Genomic DNA, 18,606 nt, shown 5'->3' with positions numbered 1-18,606 from the left:
GGGCTGACGGTGCCAGGGCCCTCGCTCGCCCAGCCCGCGGGCCCAGGTGTGAAGTGGAGCGGCAGCGCGCTGCCTGGCCCCTGCTGGAGGACCACACGGCCCCCGGAGGAAGGACAGGGCTGGGTGGCCCCGCCTGCCCACGGCGCCCGACTCACCCAACGTGATGGGCTTGCTGTCCTCCTGGTCGGACCCCATCCCTGCCCGGGGGCTGCTGCTCTGCTCCGCGTCTGCAAAGAGAGGAGGGGAGGGGTTGGTGGCGTCGGGACCCGCAGTGCCCACCTCGGTGCCGTCTGAGGCTGGGCTGGTCCAGAACGTGCTGGGTCCCTCTCATTGGCCCTGGAGGATCATGACGTGTGGCCAGGAGCCCTGCAGCCCCCAGCCCAGCCCCAGGCCCAGTGTGCACAAGCAGGAGTGAGGCCCGTCTGCAGGGCTGGCTCCGTCGAGGGCTGGACTCCCCGCTCTGCCCTTCCATACTGTGTGCCCCTGGGCAAGTCTCCTGCCCTCTCTGAACCTCACCTGTGATATGAAAACTCCCAAGCCTGCCCCGTCGTCCTACCCGTTTTACAGACAGGGAAGCTGAGGGCCACGGGGCGAGTCCTCGAGCCCGGTGGTTCTGGACCCACAGGGCTGAGGGTGCCCTCTGTGGTGCCATGCCCCACCTGCCCACCTGGCTTGGGGGCCCTCCGCTGGCTTCTCCGGCTTATCTGAAATCAGTGGCCCCCTGGCAGATGAGGGAGGGTGACGGCCACGCCGACGCTGAGCTCAGCGCCATCGGCTGGCAGCGGGATGGAGGGAGGGGGCCCCACCTCCCCAGGCCAAGAGGGTGGCGGGAGGCACTGGGAGGCCGGAGGCCGGTGGGCCCGGACACGGACGGGACGGACGGAGGACTCCGGCTGTGTGGCCCAGGGAGGCCGAGCCTCGGTCCTGCTTCCCCTGGGCGAGCGGCTGCCAGGGGCAAGGACGCAGTGTCCCTGCACTGGGGCGTGGTCGTGGGCAGTGCGTGGGGCACGGGCCTCTGGTGGCCTCAGGATCACGTGGGCACTGTCCCAGGGCCCGTGGTGAAGGTGGGAAGCGACACCCGTGGGCTCTGGTCAGGGCCCACGCCGCCCCGGCCCAGGAGCGCCCAGTGCCCGGCAGCGTGTGCCCAGAGCTCCCAGGCTGGGCAGCCAGCGGCCCTTGGAGCTGGCCAGTCCTGCTTGGACTGCCTGGAGGCCGGCAGCGTGTGCCCAGAGCTCCCAGGCTGGGCAGCCAGCGGCCCTTGGAGCTGGCCAGTCCTGCTTGGACTGCCTGGAGGCCGGCACAGGTGGCCACGCTGCAGGGAAGGGCCCAGTCCGGCGGAGCCGAGCCCCTCCCAGGCGGGTCCGTCCACACCCGGCCGTGCTCCCAGGAAGGGGGCCATTCCTCGGACCCACCGGGCGCCAAGCTGGGCCCCGCCCACGCCAGACCCCATGGTGCAGGGCGCAGGCCACAGGCTCCCCCCCGCCCTCCCAGGGGACAGAAGGCCCCTGTGACCACGCGCTCAGGCACGCTGCCCTGGGGCCCTGCGTGGCCATGGCTGTGTCCTGAGAGTACAGCACTCGGCCACTCCACGTGGACCTCCACCAAGTGACCCCTGACCTGGGCCAGAGGTGTCCCCTCCGCAGCCCGTCCTGAGGCCAGCGGCCTGCGTCCTGCAGACCTGCCCCGGCCAGCATCCAGGCTCGGAGCGTCCCTGCGCTGCAGCGCTGCTTGGGCCTGCGGAGGGACGCGCGGTGGCAGTGTGGCGGTGGCTGTGCTCTGGCTTCCCCGGTGTCTAGGTGGTGGGGACGGGGACCCAGGCCGCTGTGCATTGAGTGCCCAGCCCCTCTTCCTTGGCCGCGTGACAGGCCCTACGCTGCCCGGCGGCCTGCGCCTGCTCCTGAGGGCCGCGTGAGGGTGGCCGCTGCGCCTGGCCCTGGGGAGGCCACGGTGACTTGTTTGTCAGTCGTCCCTGAGGTTTGTTTTTAAACGCGGGTTGGGGACCTGGTGCCGGCCCGGCCGCTCCTTCTCGTGTCCCCCTTTTACCGTTTGAAACCTGAGCGCCCCGCCCAGGGCCCGGGGCACATGCGGGTGGCACGGGCCTCCCCACCCGGCTCCAGGACTCTCGCGTCCCCAGGACGAAGCCTGTCCCCTCCACAGACTCCCAGCCCGGCCAGTCCCACAGGCTGCCTCCCTCTCGGTGGCCGAGACTCCAGAGACTCCTGGCACGGACCACGCGTGTCCCTGTGTCTTCCGGTGTCACTGAGCACTGTGTCCTCAGGCCCGTCCCCTGCAGCCGGGTCAGAGTGCCCCTCATCTTCTGCCCTCCCACCCTTGACCCTCTGGGAAGCACGGGAGGCACTCGGCCACTTGCTGACCGCAGTCCGTTGCTGGGCTCCTGAGAGTCCCACGTGCAGACCTGTCCACCCCGGGCGCCCCTGGCCGCAGTGACCCCTCAAATGTAAGTTAAACCGACGTGAAGTCGGGGTTCAGGGCCAGGCTCACCTCGCAGGCGGGAGGCCCCGCTCCGTCCCCAGCAGCATGTACAGGGGGACAAACAGGATGAGGACTGTCCACCCACGACCAGGAACGGACTTTAACAAACAGGGAAATGTCCAGGTCGTCAGCGGGACCCATGCGTCCAGGCCGCTGTGGCAGGCGACCCAAGGTCACCAGGAGGCCCAGACGCGCCCACCCTCAGACACGGGTGCGGGGCCTCCCTGGCCGCCACAGATGCCCAGTGGCAGTGCAGGTCCGGCTAGTGTCCCCCCGGGTGCCTGAGCCCCGCACGGGCAGCCCCACGTCCCTGTCCTGGCTGAACTGGACGAGGCCCCGCGCATCACCGACCCCAGCCACCGCTCCAGGGTGGAGCCCAGCCCAGGGCAGAGGGCGCCGCCCAGGGTCACGGCCACTGGTCCGCCCGCGGAAGCTGTTGCGGGGGCCGCGTCAGGGCACGCGTGGCATCACGGCGGGTGCCCAGCGCCCCACGGTGCCTAGCGCCCCAGGGGACAAGGACCCGGCCCGGGCTGCTGCGTCCACCTGGGTGGAGGTGAGGCCAGCTCTGGAGGCGGGAGGGTGGCTGAGCTGGCTCGGCGGGGGGGAGGGGCGGGTGGCACGCCTGTGCCCCCCACTGGGGCGCGAAAGGCTTGCAAGGGGTCTTTGGGGCGGTCCTGGGGAGAAGGCTGGGGGGCACCCAGCCCTGCGCCAGTATACAGCAGGCACTCAGCACGGCTCAGAGGCGCTGCCCAGGGCCAGCAGGGCCGCCCCGCCTGGAGGGCCTGGGTCCTCTTTGTTTGTTTGTGGTAGTTGACACCTTGATCCCTCATTTATTTTCTGACCCCAGGGCCCCGCACGTGCTGGGCCACCGTGGCCGGCCGGATGGGTTCCCGTGGTCTGTTGGCCAGCCCGGGCGGGTTCCCCAGGTCTGTTGGCCAGCCCGGGCGGGTTCCCCAGGTCTGTTGGCCAGCCCGGGCGGGTTCCCCAGGTCTGTTGGCCAGCCCGGGCGGGTTCCCCAGGTCTGTTGGCCAGCCCGGGCGGGTTCCCCAGGTCTGTTGGCCAGCCCGGGCGGGTTCCCCAGGTCTGTTGGCCAGCCCGGGTGGGTTCCCCAGGTCTGTTGGCCAGCCCGGGTGGGTTCCCGTGGTCTGTTGGCCAGCCCGGGTGGGTTCCCCAGGTCTGTTGGCCAGCCCGGGTGGGTTCCCCAGGTCTGTTCGCCAGCCCGGGCGGGTTCCCCAGGTCTGTTGGCCAGCCCGGGCGGGTTCCCGTGGTCTGTTGGCCAGCCCGGGTGGGTTCCCGTGGTCTGTTGGCCAGCCCGGGTGGGTTCCCGAGGTCTGTTCGCCAGCCCGGGTGGGTTCCCCAGGTCTGTTGGCCAGCCCGGGTGGGTTCCCGTGGTCTGTTTTGAGGACTTTACGTGCAGGTTTGCTGGGGGCAGTGGGCTGGTTCCCACCTGCCTGCTCCCCTCTTGCTGTGTGGTCTCAGGGGAATGCTGCCCATCTCTGAGCTTCATGGATGGAATGTGGGCAGGGGCAAGAAGCCGACTCAGTGTGGCCGGAACCGGGAGGTGGGCAGCAGCGTCGAGAGCTGGCTTCACGGGGTTGGGGCAGGAGGGGCTGAGGGGACCAGGCAGCTCTGGAATCGGGATGTGGGGCTCAGGTCAGGTCAGCCCACCACGGCTCACAGTGTGGGGTCACCTACTTTGCAGCCCATGAACTCAAAGGTGGCACAGAAAGAAGGACCAAGCGGCAGAGGCCACAAGCCACCTGGTCAGAGCTGCAACGTCCACCGTGGGGCCTTCCCTGAAAAGGCTTGCTGACTTCTGGCTGTGTGTCCTTGGGCAAGTAGTTTGACGTCTCTGAGCCTTGCTCTCATTCATAAACTGGGGCTGAGAAACGTTAGCTCTTTCCGGGGACTGCCAGCACGGATCACTGAGGGCTTCCTGGAGCCACCCTGGGGGGACAGCAGTGACCACAACAGATGGACACTGCTCTGGGTCTGGAGGGCCCTGCACTGGGGGCATGAGCAGCAGTCCTGCAGGTGAGGGCCAGCCCGGCCCCGGGAGGGCTGGACAGAGCTGCCCTGTGCTTAGCCAGAGAGCCTCTGGCCAGGTGGAGCTGCAGTGTCACCGCCATGGACTCACGGGTCTCTGAGTCCCTCTAGGGGACACCTCGGTGGGGAGACTGAGGCACAAGACGGGCAGAACAGGGTCCAGCACGCAGAGGGCCAGCGGCCGGGTCTGCACCCAGCCCTTCCCCCGCAGCCCCTCCCTGAGCTCGGGCAGGGGCGGGGCCTGTGGGGTCTCGGCCCCTCCCCAGGACGCAGTGTGGGGTGTGGGGCGACTCCTGGCCCTTGGATCCCTTCTCTGGTCAGTTGATAGAGTCCCCAGCGGGGGCCCACCTCCGGAGCTCCTCCCGCGTCCACACGGCTGACGGTGGCGCTGGGGACCAGGGCGGGCGGGGGCACGGGGGCTCTCAGAGCTGCAGCCTCAGCCACTGGGGGAGGGCGGTGACGGTCACCCGGGGCTCCCCAGGCTCCAGATGCCCAGCTGTCACTGGGCGCTGGCCCATCTCGGGCCCCACGCAGGTCCTTGGTGGACGGGCCACCCCTGGAGACTCAGGCACGTCAGTTACCCCAGGCCACTCCGCAGGGGTGGCAGGGGACAGCACCCGCTTCTGCCCCTCTGGAGCCCAGTCCCGGGAGCACCTCTGAGGGCCGCAGGGGGCCGGCCGCCTGGCAGCGGGTGCCGTCCGGGGCTCGGGACACGCTCTGCCCTGTGCCTGTCGGTTTTCGGGCCGGGGTCCGGCTCTGCCACCCAGCCTGCCCTGAAGTCCTGGCACCAGGGGGAGCTGCGTCACGGGCACCTGCCACCACTCCCAGCTGCACTGTCCTGGGTCACACCACAACACACCCCTGTCCTGCGACCGCAGCGGGAGAGGCCGGCCGGGGCTGCCCGGGTGGACTCGGCTCGTCCAGCGTCCGGGTCCGTGCGCGGCTCGGGGTGATGGCGGGACTTCTCGGAGCCCTTAAAACGCACTGGGACTCTTCTGGTGGTGCCCGGGATGGACCGGGCACACGGCCTGGCTCCCACCGCCCACAGGCCACCCCGGGGACTTGGAAGGCGCAGGCCCCCACTGTCCAGGGCAGGCCCCTCTGCGGAAACGAGGCCGAGCCCTGGGTGAGCACCGCAGCCCTGGCCACCCCCAGCTCCCGTGTCCCCGCCCGCAGGTGGGCGTTGGCCACTGACCTGCTTCAGGTCCTCTGTGGCCTCAGAGGGGCCCAGGGAGGCGCGGGCCGGCCACCAGCACCCGCAGCCACCCCTGACGCACTGTCACATCCCAGGGTCACAGGAGCAGGTCCCGGCCCTGCCCAGCCTCCAGGGCCCACCTCCTTGGGCCACAGTCCTCCGCAGGACCTGCCCGCCCTGCCCTGTCCACCCTCCCGTCCCCTCCGCTCCGCCCCAGGGGCTCCTCCTGCCCCAGGGCCTTTGCACAGCGTGCCCTCTGCCTGGGACACTTTTCCTGCACAAGTCCCCCATCCTCAGACCTCGCGGAGACCACGCCTGGCGCGTGGCTGACCACGCTCGGCTCCTCGTGCCGCGAGACCCTCGTGTGCGCAGCAGCTGCCTCAGCAACACCCTCTGCTGGCTGGGGGCCACTCTTGCTGCCCAGGTCCATGTGGCCTCTGTGTGCAGCCAGGGACGTCACCACCCCCCGCAGCCTTGCTCAAACAAGCACGTGACCGCGGGACGGCAGAGTCAACGCCCTCCGCGGAGGGTACAGGCTGTCCTTTCCTGTCCATGGCCCTGAGCCCAAATTTGGCGAGTCCCAGCTCAGGACAAAGGGCTGCCGGTGGCCGCGGCCCTGCCCTTCCTCTGCGGGGACAACACCCTGAGTGTCGGAGACGGCGCTTCCGCTCCCGGCAGCTGGGCGGCCAGTGGGCAGCCCCAGCTTCCACCCGAGGGATGGTCACCACCTGCCACCGGCCAGGCACGGCGAGGGAAGGGCTCTGAGCAGAGACGGCTTCCCTGGGCGAGGGGTCAGGCAGGGCCCAAGGCCCTGGGGCAGGAGGAGACCCTGCGGCCAGAGGGCCTGGGGGCAGGAGGCAGGAGCAGCGCTCGGGCCTGGACGGGGCGACCCCTGCCGGAGACGGACAGCTGAGCGTCAGCCTCTGACCCACCTGTCCCTCGGCGCAGGGGCCCCTGGGACCTGACATGAGGCAGGGACACGTGCACAACAGCCCCAGTACAGGGGGACACCCGGTGTGGGCCACCCACACCTGGAGGTCACTCGGCCACGAGGAGGAGCGAGGGGACATGCGTGTGCATGGACCTGGGGACCCAGTGCCAGGACCTGAGCCAGGCGTAGCAGGACACGCGGCAGGGCCACCCCAGAGCCCCCGAAGTCAGAGCCCCGGAGGGACAGCAGGGTGGCATGGGGCTGGGAGGGCAGGCACACGAGGTGGCGGCCACTGCGGAGCCTGGGCCCTGAGCCCGCCCTGGGCCACGGACACTGGCTCCACCCCACTGAGGGTCCTCCTCCTGCCCGCTGCCCAGGGAACCCCGACCGCCCAGGGCAGGACGCAGAGGAGCCACGGGCAGCCGGCCCAGGGGTGGCCCCTGGCCAGGGGGTGGCCTGGGAGTGGACACGCAGCTGGTCTGCTGACCTGGGCTGCCGGGCGAGCCGCCCCGTCCGTTCTCCAACCTCCACCGCGTCCCTCGGCGGCTGGCCTTGCCCGGCCACGTCCCCCTGAGGCAGAGCCAGGCCCTGGAGTCCCGGTGGCAGTGTTGCCCGCGCCCTGGCCCTGGCCCTGGCCCCTCCTGGTCCCACCACCCGGGGAGTCGGCATCTATAAACAGCAGCCTCCCGGGGAGAGCCTCTGCCCACCGCCTCGGGTCGGAGCGAGTCCCCGCCGTGGCCACGGGGCCCTCCCCGCCTGCTGCCCCCACGGCTCCAGCCAACGGGCTCTCCGCCCCAGGGCCTGGGCACAGCAGCGCCCTCCCCTCACACCCCGCTGCTCCCCGACGCGACTCGAGTCCCTGTCATGGCTCCGTGTCCCCCATCGCCCACCAGGCCCGGCCTCTTGGGGCCCCTCCAGGGCCAGCTCCCTGCCCCCTGCTGGGCAGTCCCTGGGCCCCCCTCCCTTCACAAGCTGGCGTGTAAGAACCCGGGATTCTTTGGTTCAGCGCCCCTTGAGTGCCTGCTGTCTACCCGGTCCCAGGCGCTGTGTCACAGCAGACAACAAAGCAGAAGCTAATGCCACCCCGAGGTCACATCCTGGGGCCAGGGATGGAGCCACGGGGGAGGCTGCAGCTAGACGGAAGTCAACTTCCCTGGTAATGTGACAGGACCAGGCCCAAATTGCTGTGGCCTCAAGGAGTCCCTAGACACGGCCTCCCACAGGCTCTGGGCCACATGTCCCCAAAGGCCTTCCTGTCCTAGCAGAGAGAGGAGGCAGCGCCCCTGCCCAGCCTCCTCAGGCACAGTCGTCCACAGCACCCAGGGTCCCCAGGGACAGTGCGGGGCCTGGACAGGACCTGGCAGGTGTCCTCCCTGACACGGGCCTCGGCCCAGCCTCCCGGCTCGGCCTCCGCGATTCCTGGAGTCTGCACCGCAGTTTCCATCTCCCTCCGCCCGGCGCCTGGGCCGCCGCCAACCTGCTGGGGAATCACTCTCACAGCCTCCCTGCCCCCGGCCTGGCTCCGCTCCCTCCCTCCGGGCTGGCCGCGGGCCTGCGGCGACCCTGGACACCTCAGGCTGGCGGGTCAGGGTAGAGGCCACCACCGCCCGCCTGGCCCCGGGCCCGCCCCAGTCCCTGGAGGCCTGGGGTTGGCGTCGCTGCCCAGGGACCCCAGAGCTGCGTGTGGGGCCACCTGGGGCTGCAGCCTGCTCCAGGCGACAGGCCGGGGCTCGTCCCAACCCGAGCCTCCGAGCCAGGCCTCCTCGTGACATCACCGCCCAGCGGCCATTTTGTTCCAGATGCTTCTCCGGCTGGGCGGCCATCTTGTGCACCTAGGAGGGGCCGGGGCGTGGGCTCCCCTCCCCGGCCAGGCAGGACACGGCGGGGGTGGCCCGCCAGGCTCCAGGCCCCACGGCCTCCCCTGCCAGTCCCTGCGGCTCCCGGGGCTGAGCAGGTGACACGGGGCTGCCGTCCTCGTCACCTGCCCCAGTGCCAGCACAGCGCCATGGTGCCACTTGCACAACCAAACTCAGGGTGGCCCTGGGAGGTGACACCGAGGGTTAAATATACCCACGGGCGCCTGGCCAGGCCCCGTCCCTCAATGTCAGTGTGTCGGGGGGAGGGGCTGGGCTGAAGCTCCTGTGGCCACGTGGTCAGGCCGGACGGGAGCTGGGGACACAGGCGGTGACGCCACCCCAGCTCCATCTTCGGCTGCCCCTCGGCCTGTCCCCCCACGGCGGCCAGGGGACGCGCCTCGGTGTCCCGGCTGCAGGGGGCGGAGTGGGGCTGCGGCAGCTGGGGAGCAGGGCAGCCCTGTGCCCGGGGCCCTGCAGAGCTGCTCACCAAGTGCCCGCCCCGTGGCACTCACAGACGCTTGGGGACAAGCTGAGGCTGCAGGACCCCGGGCAGAGGGGGCCGTGCGCACTGGCAGGCCGGGCCACGGGGCGGGGGACACGCGGCTCCTCCAGGCCCCACAGAGGCCACGTCTGTGGACAGCGCGGCCCCCGCCCTGCGCACCCCAGGGCTGTGGCAGGAGGGACCCGGGAGGCACTGGCCCTGCCTGGGCTGGGCGCTTCCTGAGGAGGGGCCTGGAGGTGAGCGCAGGGCCCCGGGCTCGGCCACGTCACCGTCCTCGCGCCCTCCCTTCGCTGAGGTCCTACTGCGCCACAGGCTGGTGGCCCCCGGGCCTCGGTTCCCCGTGGTCAGATGTGACGCCCTCAGCCCCAACGCCGTCACCTGCCACTGCTGCCGGTGACCGTGACCCCGTCTCGAGCACAGAGCTGGGTGCGGCTGAGAGGCCGGCGCGGGGCCACCTGGGCGCGAGCGTGGGACTCGTGGGCACAGGTGGTGCCGGGGCTCGGGGCCTCCTGCCTCAGCCTCCAGTCCTGAGCCTGGGGCCTGCCGAGTGCTGACGGCCACCTACCCACGTCCACCAGGCCACGGCGCAGGAGAGGTCAGCACTCTGCGGGTGGAAGGTGGCGGCTCGGCCGTGAGCGGCCTGCAGCTGGGGCACAGGCTGGTGGGAGCCCTGGGCCTCTGGCCTCCAGCCATCTGCTGACCCCCACCAGGCCCTGACCAGGGGGGTTCCGGCTGCTGCCTCGCCCTTGCTGCCCTGCGTGTGCCCAGGACGGGGCAGGACTGGTGGCCTCCGCGCCCCGAGTCCATCCGCTGCCCTGGTCCTGGCTGTACCCAGGTTCACCCCCGGGGCCCAGCTCCCCTGCACACGGTCTCCTGCGGACGCTGAGCACAGACCCCCTCCTCTTCCCACGGCTCCCCGTGGCGCCCACCACCCCAGAACCCCAAACCTGCAGCCCTCAAGGCCACACACCAGCTGCCCCATCCCCTCCCCGTCCCCTTCCCGACTCCTCCTGCTCTCCCTTGCTCCAGCCACATGGCTCCTGGCTGAGCCTCCAACACACAGGCCTGGCCTGCCCCAGGGCCTTTGCACAGCTGGGCTCTCTGCCTGTCTGGCGCAGCGTGGATCCTGGGTGCTGGTCCCTCCTCCTCTCAGGGCTCCAGCGAGTGCTGGACCCGAGGCAGGGGCCTCTCACAGGTGGGATGGAGGCCCAGACGGCAGGTCACCTGCCTGAGGTCACACGTGAACTGGCAGCAAGGGCAGGCCCTGATGTCCACTGCCTACAAGGGGACCTTGAGGCTCAGGGAGCCAAGGCTGGCCGAGCGCCTCATGGGTTGGCATCACAGCCAGGCCCCTGGCCAGCACAGGGCTCTGGGCCGCCAGGCCGACCCACTGTCCTGCGGCCACGCCGGCCACGCCCACGGCCGCAGTGGGAGCAGAGGCCGCTCCAGGCCCGGGAGGTGCAGGACGCGGCCCCTTTAAGAGCCTCCCCCTGCCCAGCTGGCGCTGGCCCGCCTCCCTTATGTAAGTGGGCCGCTGCCCTCGGGTGACCCGGTTACATAAGGAGGCGAGGACGAGGACAGGCTTGTCCACCGGCAGCAACCTGTCCCAGGCTGTCTGTGGCCAGCCTGGGCCTGGGAGCCGCCTCGTGGAGCGGCCCGTGCCGCTGGGCTCCGGCCCTCTGCGCCGGCTCCTGCTCGGGGAGGCCTCGGTCTGGGGGCTCCGCAGGCGGGAGAAGGGGCCCAGCCCGCGGGGGCGGCGGACGGTCCGGTTGCTCTGAAGGTGGCCCAGAGAGGGCAGGTGGGCAGCTGGAGCTGCACAGCCGCTGGACTGGCCCCGGGCCTCTCGCTGCCCCTCTGCACAGGGCGCCTCCAGGGGCCCTTCCTGGCAGGGCCTGGTATGCAGCCAGTGCTCAATAAACGCCGCTGCTGGGGGGCCCCGGCTGCAGCCCAGGCCTGCTGCCCCTCTGCCCTCTGAGGGCTGGACCTGGGCAGCCCGAGGACGCGGCAGCAGGAGGTGCCGTCCCTGCACAGTGGGCCCGGGAGGAAGGCGACTGGGAACCACGTCCCCGCCCGGGAGCCGCCCGCCACCACCCGGGGAGGGACCCTGCTCTAGTCGGGGAAACCGAGGCACAGGCAGCGGGACTGTCCTGGGCAGAACCCAGGCCCAGGCCGTCCCGCCCCCAGGCCGCCCCCGACGGTCCACCCCTCGCCCGCGAGGCTCCTCCCAGGCCAGCTGCTGCCCTGGGGGTGGCTGTGGGGACGGTGGCCCTCCTCCCTTCTCTGGGGCGCTGGCCCTTTAAGGCAGCACCACTTTGGCCTGTCCCAGGGTGACCCCAAGGAGAGGGTGTGGCCAGGAACAAGGGGCCCATTCAGCTGCCCATGCCACCTCCGGGCAGCCCACGGGCGGGATGGGGGAGGGCGGCTGGCAAGGCCAGGGCCGCGGGGCGCGGGGCGCGGAGGAGGAGGGCGGCCAGCGCAGGGGCCGGGCAGGTCAGCGGGGGCTGCGGCCCCCAGTGCCCCTGGATCCAGCTGGACCTGCTGCCCGTCACCTGCACCAAAGCCTCAAGGCCCGCGGGCGGGAGGGAACCCGGGCACTCTGGGAGGTCCTCCGTCCCCCAGGCTCCCCTGGCCATGGGGCAGAGCGGGCCCGGAGTCTGCCTGACCGCTGGACCCCAATCCTGACTTCCCCTCAGCTGGGCCACCTGGGCCCCTGACCGTGCCTCTCTGGGCCTCAGTTTCCCCCTCTGTAAGTGCCGCTCGTGACGACCCAGGCTCAGGGATGGGCTCAGGCGACCCAGGCCCGCCCTGGGGGCCCAGACTGCCGGGTCTCCCCAGTGGGCGCCCCACACCGGTGGGCACCCCACCCCGGGCACACGCGGACCGCCCCGGGGCGTCACCCCCGATCACCACCTCTGCCTTCCAGGGGAAGGGCTAGGAGACCCGGGGGCCTCGTGGGAAGTCCTCCCACAGATCTGCCCACCAGGAGGAAGCCCAGCACCCAAGATCACAGGCCAAGAGGGGCTGAGCGCCACGACCGCGTGGCCTGGAAACGGGAGACGCCCCTCCGCGTCCCCGCGCCACAGGCAGGACCATGCTGGGCGCCCAGCTCGCCACACGTTCCCTGCCCCCCCCAGCGCAGGGTGCCCTGGCCCCACTCGGCCCCGCCCAGCCCCAGGCAGGACCTCGGGAGCTGAGAACGCGGCCGGGCGCGGCGGCCACATCTGCCCTGGCGCTGCCCAGAGCCCACCTGGGCCCCCGCGCCCTGCTCCACGCTGCCCAGCGCAGCCGAGGGGCCACCTGCGGCTCTGGGCACCTCGAGCGCGGCCCATGCAATGGAGATGCGCGTGAGACCCGCGCTGCGAAGGCCAGGGACACCGCGAGCCGGGGACAGCAGCGCCCAGACACCGAGGTCTGCACGCTGGACGGCCGCGGGCACCGGCTGCCCTGGGCCAGCTGGAGAGTTCTGGAACTGCCACCGTCAGGGCCGGGCCAAGGGGGTCCCAGGACCGGCCCAGGACTCGGGGTTCACCCCACAGGACCTGGGGTCACCCTGAGGACTCCAGGGCTCCCGCCTGGGAAGGCCGGTCCCTGTCCCTCTCCCTGTGCCCTGGCACCCCTCCAAGTCTGGGGAGCCGCCAGGACCCAGTGGCCACCCTGGGCCACAGCCTGTCCCCGACTGCCCGCTCCTCTGCCCCTCACCCATTGTGACCCAGCAGGAGGCAGAGGGGGACAGAGCTGTCCCCAGCTGCCCTCAGCCTCCCCCACCCCGGCACCCGGGCACAGGGCCAGGGTGGCAACTGCAGCCCGCCACGCTGGGGGCAGCCACAGGTGCAGAGCACCCCGCCCAGCGCCTGGGTGGACGCTGCTCCCCAGGGCGGCCCTGCTCTGCGCACAGGGGTCCCTCCCCCCGGAGGTCACTGATGAGGAAGTGGAGATCAGAGATGTGCACTCGCTTCCTGACGCTGCACAGCCGAGCGGCAGCGGGCTGGGGGCTGTGCTGCAGGAGTGAGTGACCATCCTGCTGCCGCCACGGACAGTCCTTCCTGCTGTCCCGCCAGCACAGCACACACGTGGTCACCGTCACGTGGACGTCACTATCTATCACTGTTTGCAACTTGATTGGCAAAATGGTGGTGGAGTGTGGCTGTGAGGTGTGGCCCTCGGCGTGGCCTGTTCCTGGTGTGTGTGGCGCCTGCTCGCCAGGCAGGGGCTCGCCGCTGCCACACCGGCCGGGACACGTGGGCGTGGGCAGTCCTGGGCACTGGGCAGCACTGTCCGGCTCCCCACTCCCTGGCCTCGGGCACGGCTGGGTCAGTGGCCCCTCGGGCGGGCAGCCGGGGCCCAGCCCACTCGCCGCCCAGCGCGCCCACCGTCCGCCCTGCACCAGGACAGGAGCCCAGGTCTCCCACGGTCCCTAAAATACGCCCACAGCTGGCGTCTGGACCCTGCGCCGGCAGCCACCACCCCGCGCAGGCGGGTGGCCGTCCACCTGGCTGCGGGGCCCGGAGGGTGCCAGAGCCCCTGCCCCCGCCACCGGACACCTGGCTGCCAGTGACGGCCGCCCGCAGTCACCTGAGTCCGCTTCCTCCCTGGGCTCAGTGCAGAGCTGGGCTTCCCCGGCTCCGGGGGCCAGGGAGAGGGTCAGAGGAGCGAGCACTTATTGAGCACCTCTGGTTGCTTCTCAGGGCCCCTGGCTCCCAGTGCCCACTGCACAGGCGGCAGACGGAGGCTCCCGGGGCAGAGCAGGCCGTGGGGGGCGGGGGGCGACCGGGACCCCTAGTCCCTCCTGAGGCCCTTCCTCCTGCACCCCCCCAGCGCTGTCCCTGATGCTGGTCACGAGGCACTCGGCAGGCCCTGTCCAGGCCGTGTCCTCGACGTATCCACCTCCCGTCCACGGGGGGGGGGCTCTCCCTGGACGACCTCGGGAGTGTTTAACCAGGGGCTTCGCTCCCTCCCCAGAGGACTCGGGGGTCTCCGGGCAGCTCTGCCCTTAGAAGCTGTGTGACCTCGGGCAAGTGGCTGCCCCTCTCTGGGCCGCTGCCTCGTATCTGAACACAGGAGGAGGTCAGAGTCCCTTCCTGCCAGGACGGTGGAGGGACTTGAGGAGCCCAGCCAGGCAGGGAGGCCGGGGGTGGCCCAGCGGCAGCGCCCGCCTGGCATCGCGGAGCTCCGGGCCCCCACACGGCAAGGAACGGAAAGGAAGGGAGGAGGAGGGTGTGTTGGGCCCGGCCTGGCACGCAGAGGGCACGTCCCCGCGCCTGGCGCTCCTGCCCGGTGGGGCCGGGCCTCCCCACGTCTCCCGCGCTCTGGGCGCCCCAGCCCCCCCCAGCGGCCCGGGCTTCCTGGCCAGCCCACAGCGCCACTGCGGCCCGGCTGCAGGAGCTTGGCACCGTGTGAGGCGGGAACGGGAGGCCGGCCCACGGCGGCGTCAGCAGATGGGCACCATCTGGGCTGGCAGCTGCCGGGGCGGGCGGGCCTGGCAGCCCCTCCCCCGCCCTGGCACGGTGCCCGCCCGCGCTTCGGGTTTCTCGGGCTGCCAGAGGGGGCGGGGAGGCCCTGCTGGGCGGCGGGCCCTGGGCAGCGGCTTCCCTCTGTGTCCTGGTTCCTCAGACTCCCACAGGCAGGGCAGGTCCTGGCCCTGCCACAGCCTCAGGCGGGCCCAGCCCCAGGGCCTTTGCACGGGCTGCGCCGGCTCCCTCTCCTCCTGCTGGCTCCCTCACTTCCTACAGGCCGCGTGTTAGGAGTGACCTCTCCTGGGAGGCCCTCCCCAGGCAGAGTGGCCTGGCCACAGCCTCCCTGCCCTGTTCTGCCCTTGCCCAATGCCACCTTCTCTTCCTCTTGCCCATCAGGTTGCTGGCTTCTGGCCCAGCCGCCCCGCCCCCTCAGGGCACCCTTGGCCCATGTGCCTCTCTCATGGCCCCAGCAGAGTCCCCAGAGCTGCTCAGGCCGCCCTGGGCCCACACGTCCACCTGGGAATCGGGCCCAGGGGCTTCCCATGGCCGCCCACCTCCCCGCGCTCAGTAACCCCAGAGCGCCTCGTCACCGAGTCTCCCTGTCTGTCTGTCTGTCCTCGCTCACTCTGCGGCTCCTAGGCCCTGGTCCACTTTCCCGCCTGCGGCTGACCAGAGCCGCCCACCCCCACCCCCCGGCCAGGGCCACCGCAGGACTGACAGGAGCCAGGCGCCACGCTCTGGCCCAGGCGGGACCCCCCAGCCCTGGGGCAGGGAGGCGGTGGCTGTCCCCTGTCATCAGACGGATGGTCACTGAAGCTGGCCCGGCAGAGGACGGGGTCCTGGCACAGAGGTGGAGAGCTGGGTCAGCGTGGGTCCTGCAGGGCACAGCCCAGCCAGGAGGGGCCATGCCACGCTGGCCAGATGCCCCCTCCAGCGTCCACGCCACCCCGTGGAGGGTGAGGCACACGGAGTGGGCAGCACAGGCGGGGCTGCCCGCGCCGCCCTCCTGGCCCATGGCCGCGGGACACGGCCCTTTCTTTGGGCCTCTCACGCTTCTCTGTAAAATGGGCCCAGGGTGACTCCGGGGGGCAGGGAGCCCAGGCGCTCCCTGGTCAAACCCCCGGACCTGCAGCTGGACCCAGGGCCTGGACGTTGACCCAGAGGCTCTGTACGGGGAGGGCTCCGCAGGCAGAGGGACTGCCAAGGGACAGGACTGGAGACCATGATGCCCAGGTGGCAAAGGGCACTGGGACCGAGGCCAGTGGCACAGCCTGCGGCCCGTCCTCAGCCACGTGAGGGTCTCGCTGAGTGGCCACCCTGGTACCCGCTGCCTCTGTCTGTCTCGGCCCCCTCTGTCCACGGAGATGAGGCCCAGAGAGGGAGGGTGACTGGCCCCAGGTCACGCAGCCTGCAGGCGGCTGAGCCGGAGAATCCGGCCCCTCTCACCCCCGGAGCCAGGCGCAGGCTGGGCCACTGGGCAGGGATTCCCCTGGGGGACGGGCTGGGAACCAGGGAGGGCACAGCCTTGACCTTCCGCAGCCTCAGGGGAGGGAGGCTGACCAGACGGCGGCCAAGGCGTGGCCGCTGGACCAGGTGTCTGGAGCCCGGCTCCGCTGGCTGCCGGTGGGGGCCGCGGGGGAGGCGCCCAGATTGTGCTGACGCGGCAGAAAACTGGCTTCGACATTTTATCAGCTCAGCGCAGAGGAGGAGGGGCGGGCCGCGGGGGAGTGGGGGGACAGGACCCCATGGCCATGAGCGGCCGCCAAGGCCGCCCGCCGGCCCTCCACAGCTGGCCGCCTCGAGCGGCTCTCGGCCCCCACCCCACTTCACTTCCGGCCCCAGGGAATTCCTGGCGGATCAGTGGGGGGGCTGGGCAGGGGCTGGGGTCAAGGTCACCCCTGGGGAGCCCTGACCTGGTCTGTCCACTGCAGGACCCCTGGTCCACCCCCTGCCTCCACACAGCTGGGTGTCCTGCTGTCGGGGAGGGGAAGGCGGGGATGGGGCAGGCCAACGCAGGGAGGCCATGGCACCGCAGGCCCAGGCGGGGTCCCTGTGCCCCTGCTCACCGCCGGGGCACGCAGCCTGCCCTGGCCCACCCAGCCCCACACGAGGACAGTCAGCAGCAGCGGGACCCAGCCCCTTGGGGACGGGCCTGCACCCGCCCTCACACCTCTGCCCAGGCTGCCTGCCCACCGTGGCGCCCGGCGTCCACTGGGCCTGGCCACCCCACAGCCCCGGCTCAGCCACACCTCTTCCTCCGGAAGCGGCCACCGTCTCCCTGTCTCGCAGACTCCGCTGGTGGAGCCGGGAGGCACCGGCCACACAGTGCCACACAGCCAGCGCCATGGCACCCAGCTGCCCACTCCCATCGGGGATGGTGACCCCAGGGCTGCTGTGGGCCACCTGAGTGGACAACAGGGGCCAAGACAGGCCCAGGATGCCCCGCCTTCTCCGGAGGCCCCAGGTGGCCTCTCCTCCTGCACACCTGCCCCTGACCCTCCAGGACACAGTCATCAGAGACCTTGCGGCCACCACCGCTGCCTACCTCAGGCTGAGATCCGCAGCCCCCTCCGCAGCGCCCGGCCAACCCCTCGGACTCTCCTGCTCCACCTCTCCCCCAGGTCTCCAGGGCACTGGCCATGCTCTCTGCAGGCCGCCTCCTGCTGGGACCCCTGCCACTGTTGCCCTGACCCCAGCGCCCCCCCCACTCCAGCCCCCCCTAAGCCCCGCCCCTGGACCCCCGGCGCCGCCCTGGACCTCGCCCTTGGACCTCGGCGCCCCCCATCCGGGCGCCGCCCCTGGACCCCGCCCCTGGACCCCGGCGCCCCCCACCCCGCCCACCCCCGAGCCGCAGGCTCACCTCGCTCGCGCACGAAGTAGGCCAGGTAGAGGTCCAGCTCCTTGACGGCCACGCCGATGTGGTGCGGCTGCACGCAGAGCACCGGGTGGCCGCACTGCGCCGCCTTCACCAGGCGCTCGCCGTCCGTGCTCTCCAGCGGGATGCCCTTGAACAGGATCACCATGACCAGGTCCAGCCGCCACACCTTGTCGGCCTGGCGCAGGCAGTCGATGCGCCGCATCTTGCCCTTCTGGTCGGGGTTGGAGAGCACGCAGCCCGGCGCCTTCTTGCCGGTGATGGCCAGCACGAAGTCCTCGCGGCACTCGGGCCGGATGTCCTTGCGCAGCTTGGCCAGCAGCCGCGACGCCCACTTCTGCTTCACCTCGGCCTTCTCGCCCAGCAGCTCGTCCTTCACCGCGCGCTCCTCGTCCTTGGACATGCGCTTCTCGTGCTTCTTGAAGTACTTGCGCTTCCGCGCCTGCAGGTTGAACCAGGTGTAGGCGAAGGCGCGCACGTGGGGCAGCAGCGCCTCGATGAACGGGTGGAACTCATCCTGCGGGAGAGGCCACCGGTCAGCGGGCCGCGCCTGCTCAGGGCCACGGAACCCACGGCCCGAGGGGGCCGAGGCCGGAGCCAGGCCTCCCCGGACGGACCTCCCTCGGCTCAACCCGGGCTGCAGCCCCGATGGTAAAGGCCTCACCGGAACGCAGCCCAGGCCCCCGACTCTGCGGCCATCGCTCTGCATTTTTGCGCAAAATTAGCCACACGTGAGATCTAGGCGAGGGGCCTGGCTGTGGTCCAGTGGGACTTCATTGACAAAAGTGGACACCGGGCCTTTGTCCTGGGCTCTGGTCTGCAAGCCCCTGCCCCAGACTGCCCAGAGCAGGACCAAGCAAAGCGGGTGCTCAATGGTGCAGGGAACCAGGCTCCGCCTGGCCTCCCAGACCCCTGCTGGGCAGGCCCCGTGGGGACCGCCTCTGCCAGTTGTGACATCAACAAGAGCACTGAGGACTGAGAGCCTGGCAGAGGCACGGGCCAAGGGGCCGTGGAAGGGTGCAGGTTCCTGTACAGCCCCACGCCAGGGGCCAGGTCAGCCCAGGACCACAGAGGTCACACACAGAAGGGGAGACCCCGGGCAGGCCTTGACCGTCCCCCAGCCCGCCCCACACACCCACGTGCCCACGGGGAACAGAGGCCAGGAGGCACCGGGACCTGCACCGAAGCTGTGTTTGTGCTCTGTTGCCCTGTCCCCCCATCTGGACGGGTGGCTGAGCAGGGCCCCGCCACCGGG

General features: G+C 71.2%; 2 protein-coding genes across 8 annotated transcripts in view; one reads left to right on the top strand and one right to left on the bottom strand.

Moving 5' to 3' along the window:
* The window catches only part of Nfic (nuclear factor I C), a 51,449-nt gene that overhangs the window by 19,624 nt on the left and 13,219 nt on the right, over window positions 1-18,606 (bottom strand). For 5 of the 7 annotated variants that reach the window (XM_078028304.1, XM_078028291.1, XM_040291124.2 and 2 more), the window contains exons 2-3: window positions 17,337-17,868; window positions 156-227 (exon numbers count right to left, since the gene is read on the bottom strand). In XM_078028304.1, the coding sequence (XP_077884430.1) occupies window positions 156-227; window positions 17,337-17,754 (490 nt within the window). In that variant the 5' untranslated portion in view covers window positions 17,755-17,868. Of the gene's footprint in view, window positions 1-155; window positions 228-17,336; window positions 17,869-18,015; window positions 18,076-18,606 lie in introns of those variants that run through there. The other 2 variants (XM_040291123.2, XM_040291125.2) reach the window with 1 other exon arrangement.
* Smim44 (small integral membrane protein 44) overlaps window positions 1-18,606 on the top strand; it is a 49,453-nt gene that overhangs the window by 29,352 nt on the left and 1,495 nt on the right. The window lies entirely within an intron of this gene.

Source organism: Ictidomys tridecemlineatus, chromosome 2 (assembly GCF_052094955.1).
Source record: "Ictidomys tridecemlineatus isolate mIctTri1 chromosome 2, mIctTri1.hap1, whole genome shotgun sequence".
NCBI classification, from domain to species: domain Eukaryota; kingdom Metazoa; phylum Chordata; class Mammalia; order Rodentia; family Sciuridae; genus Ictidomys; species Ictidomys tridecemlineatus.
The sequence above is the reverse complement of the archived record's forward strand: the minus strand, read 5'-3'. Positions and strand labels throughout refer to the sequence as shown.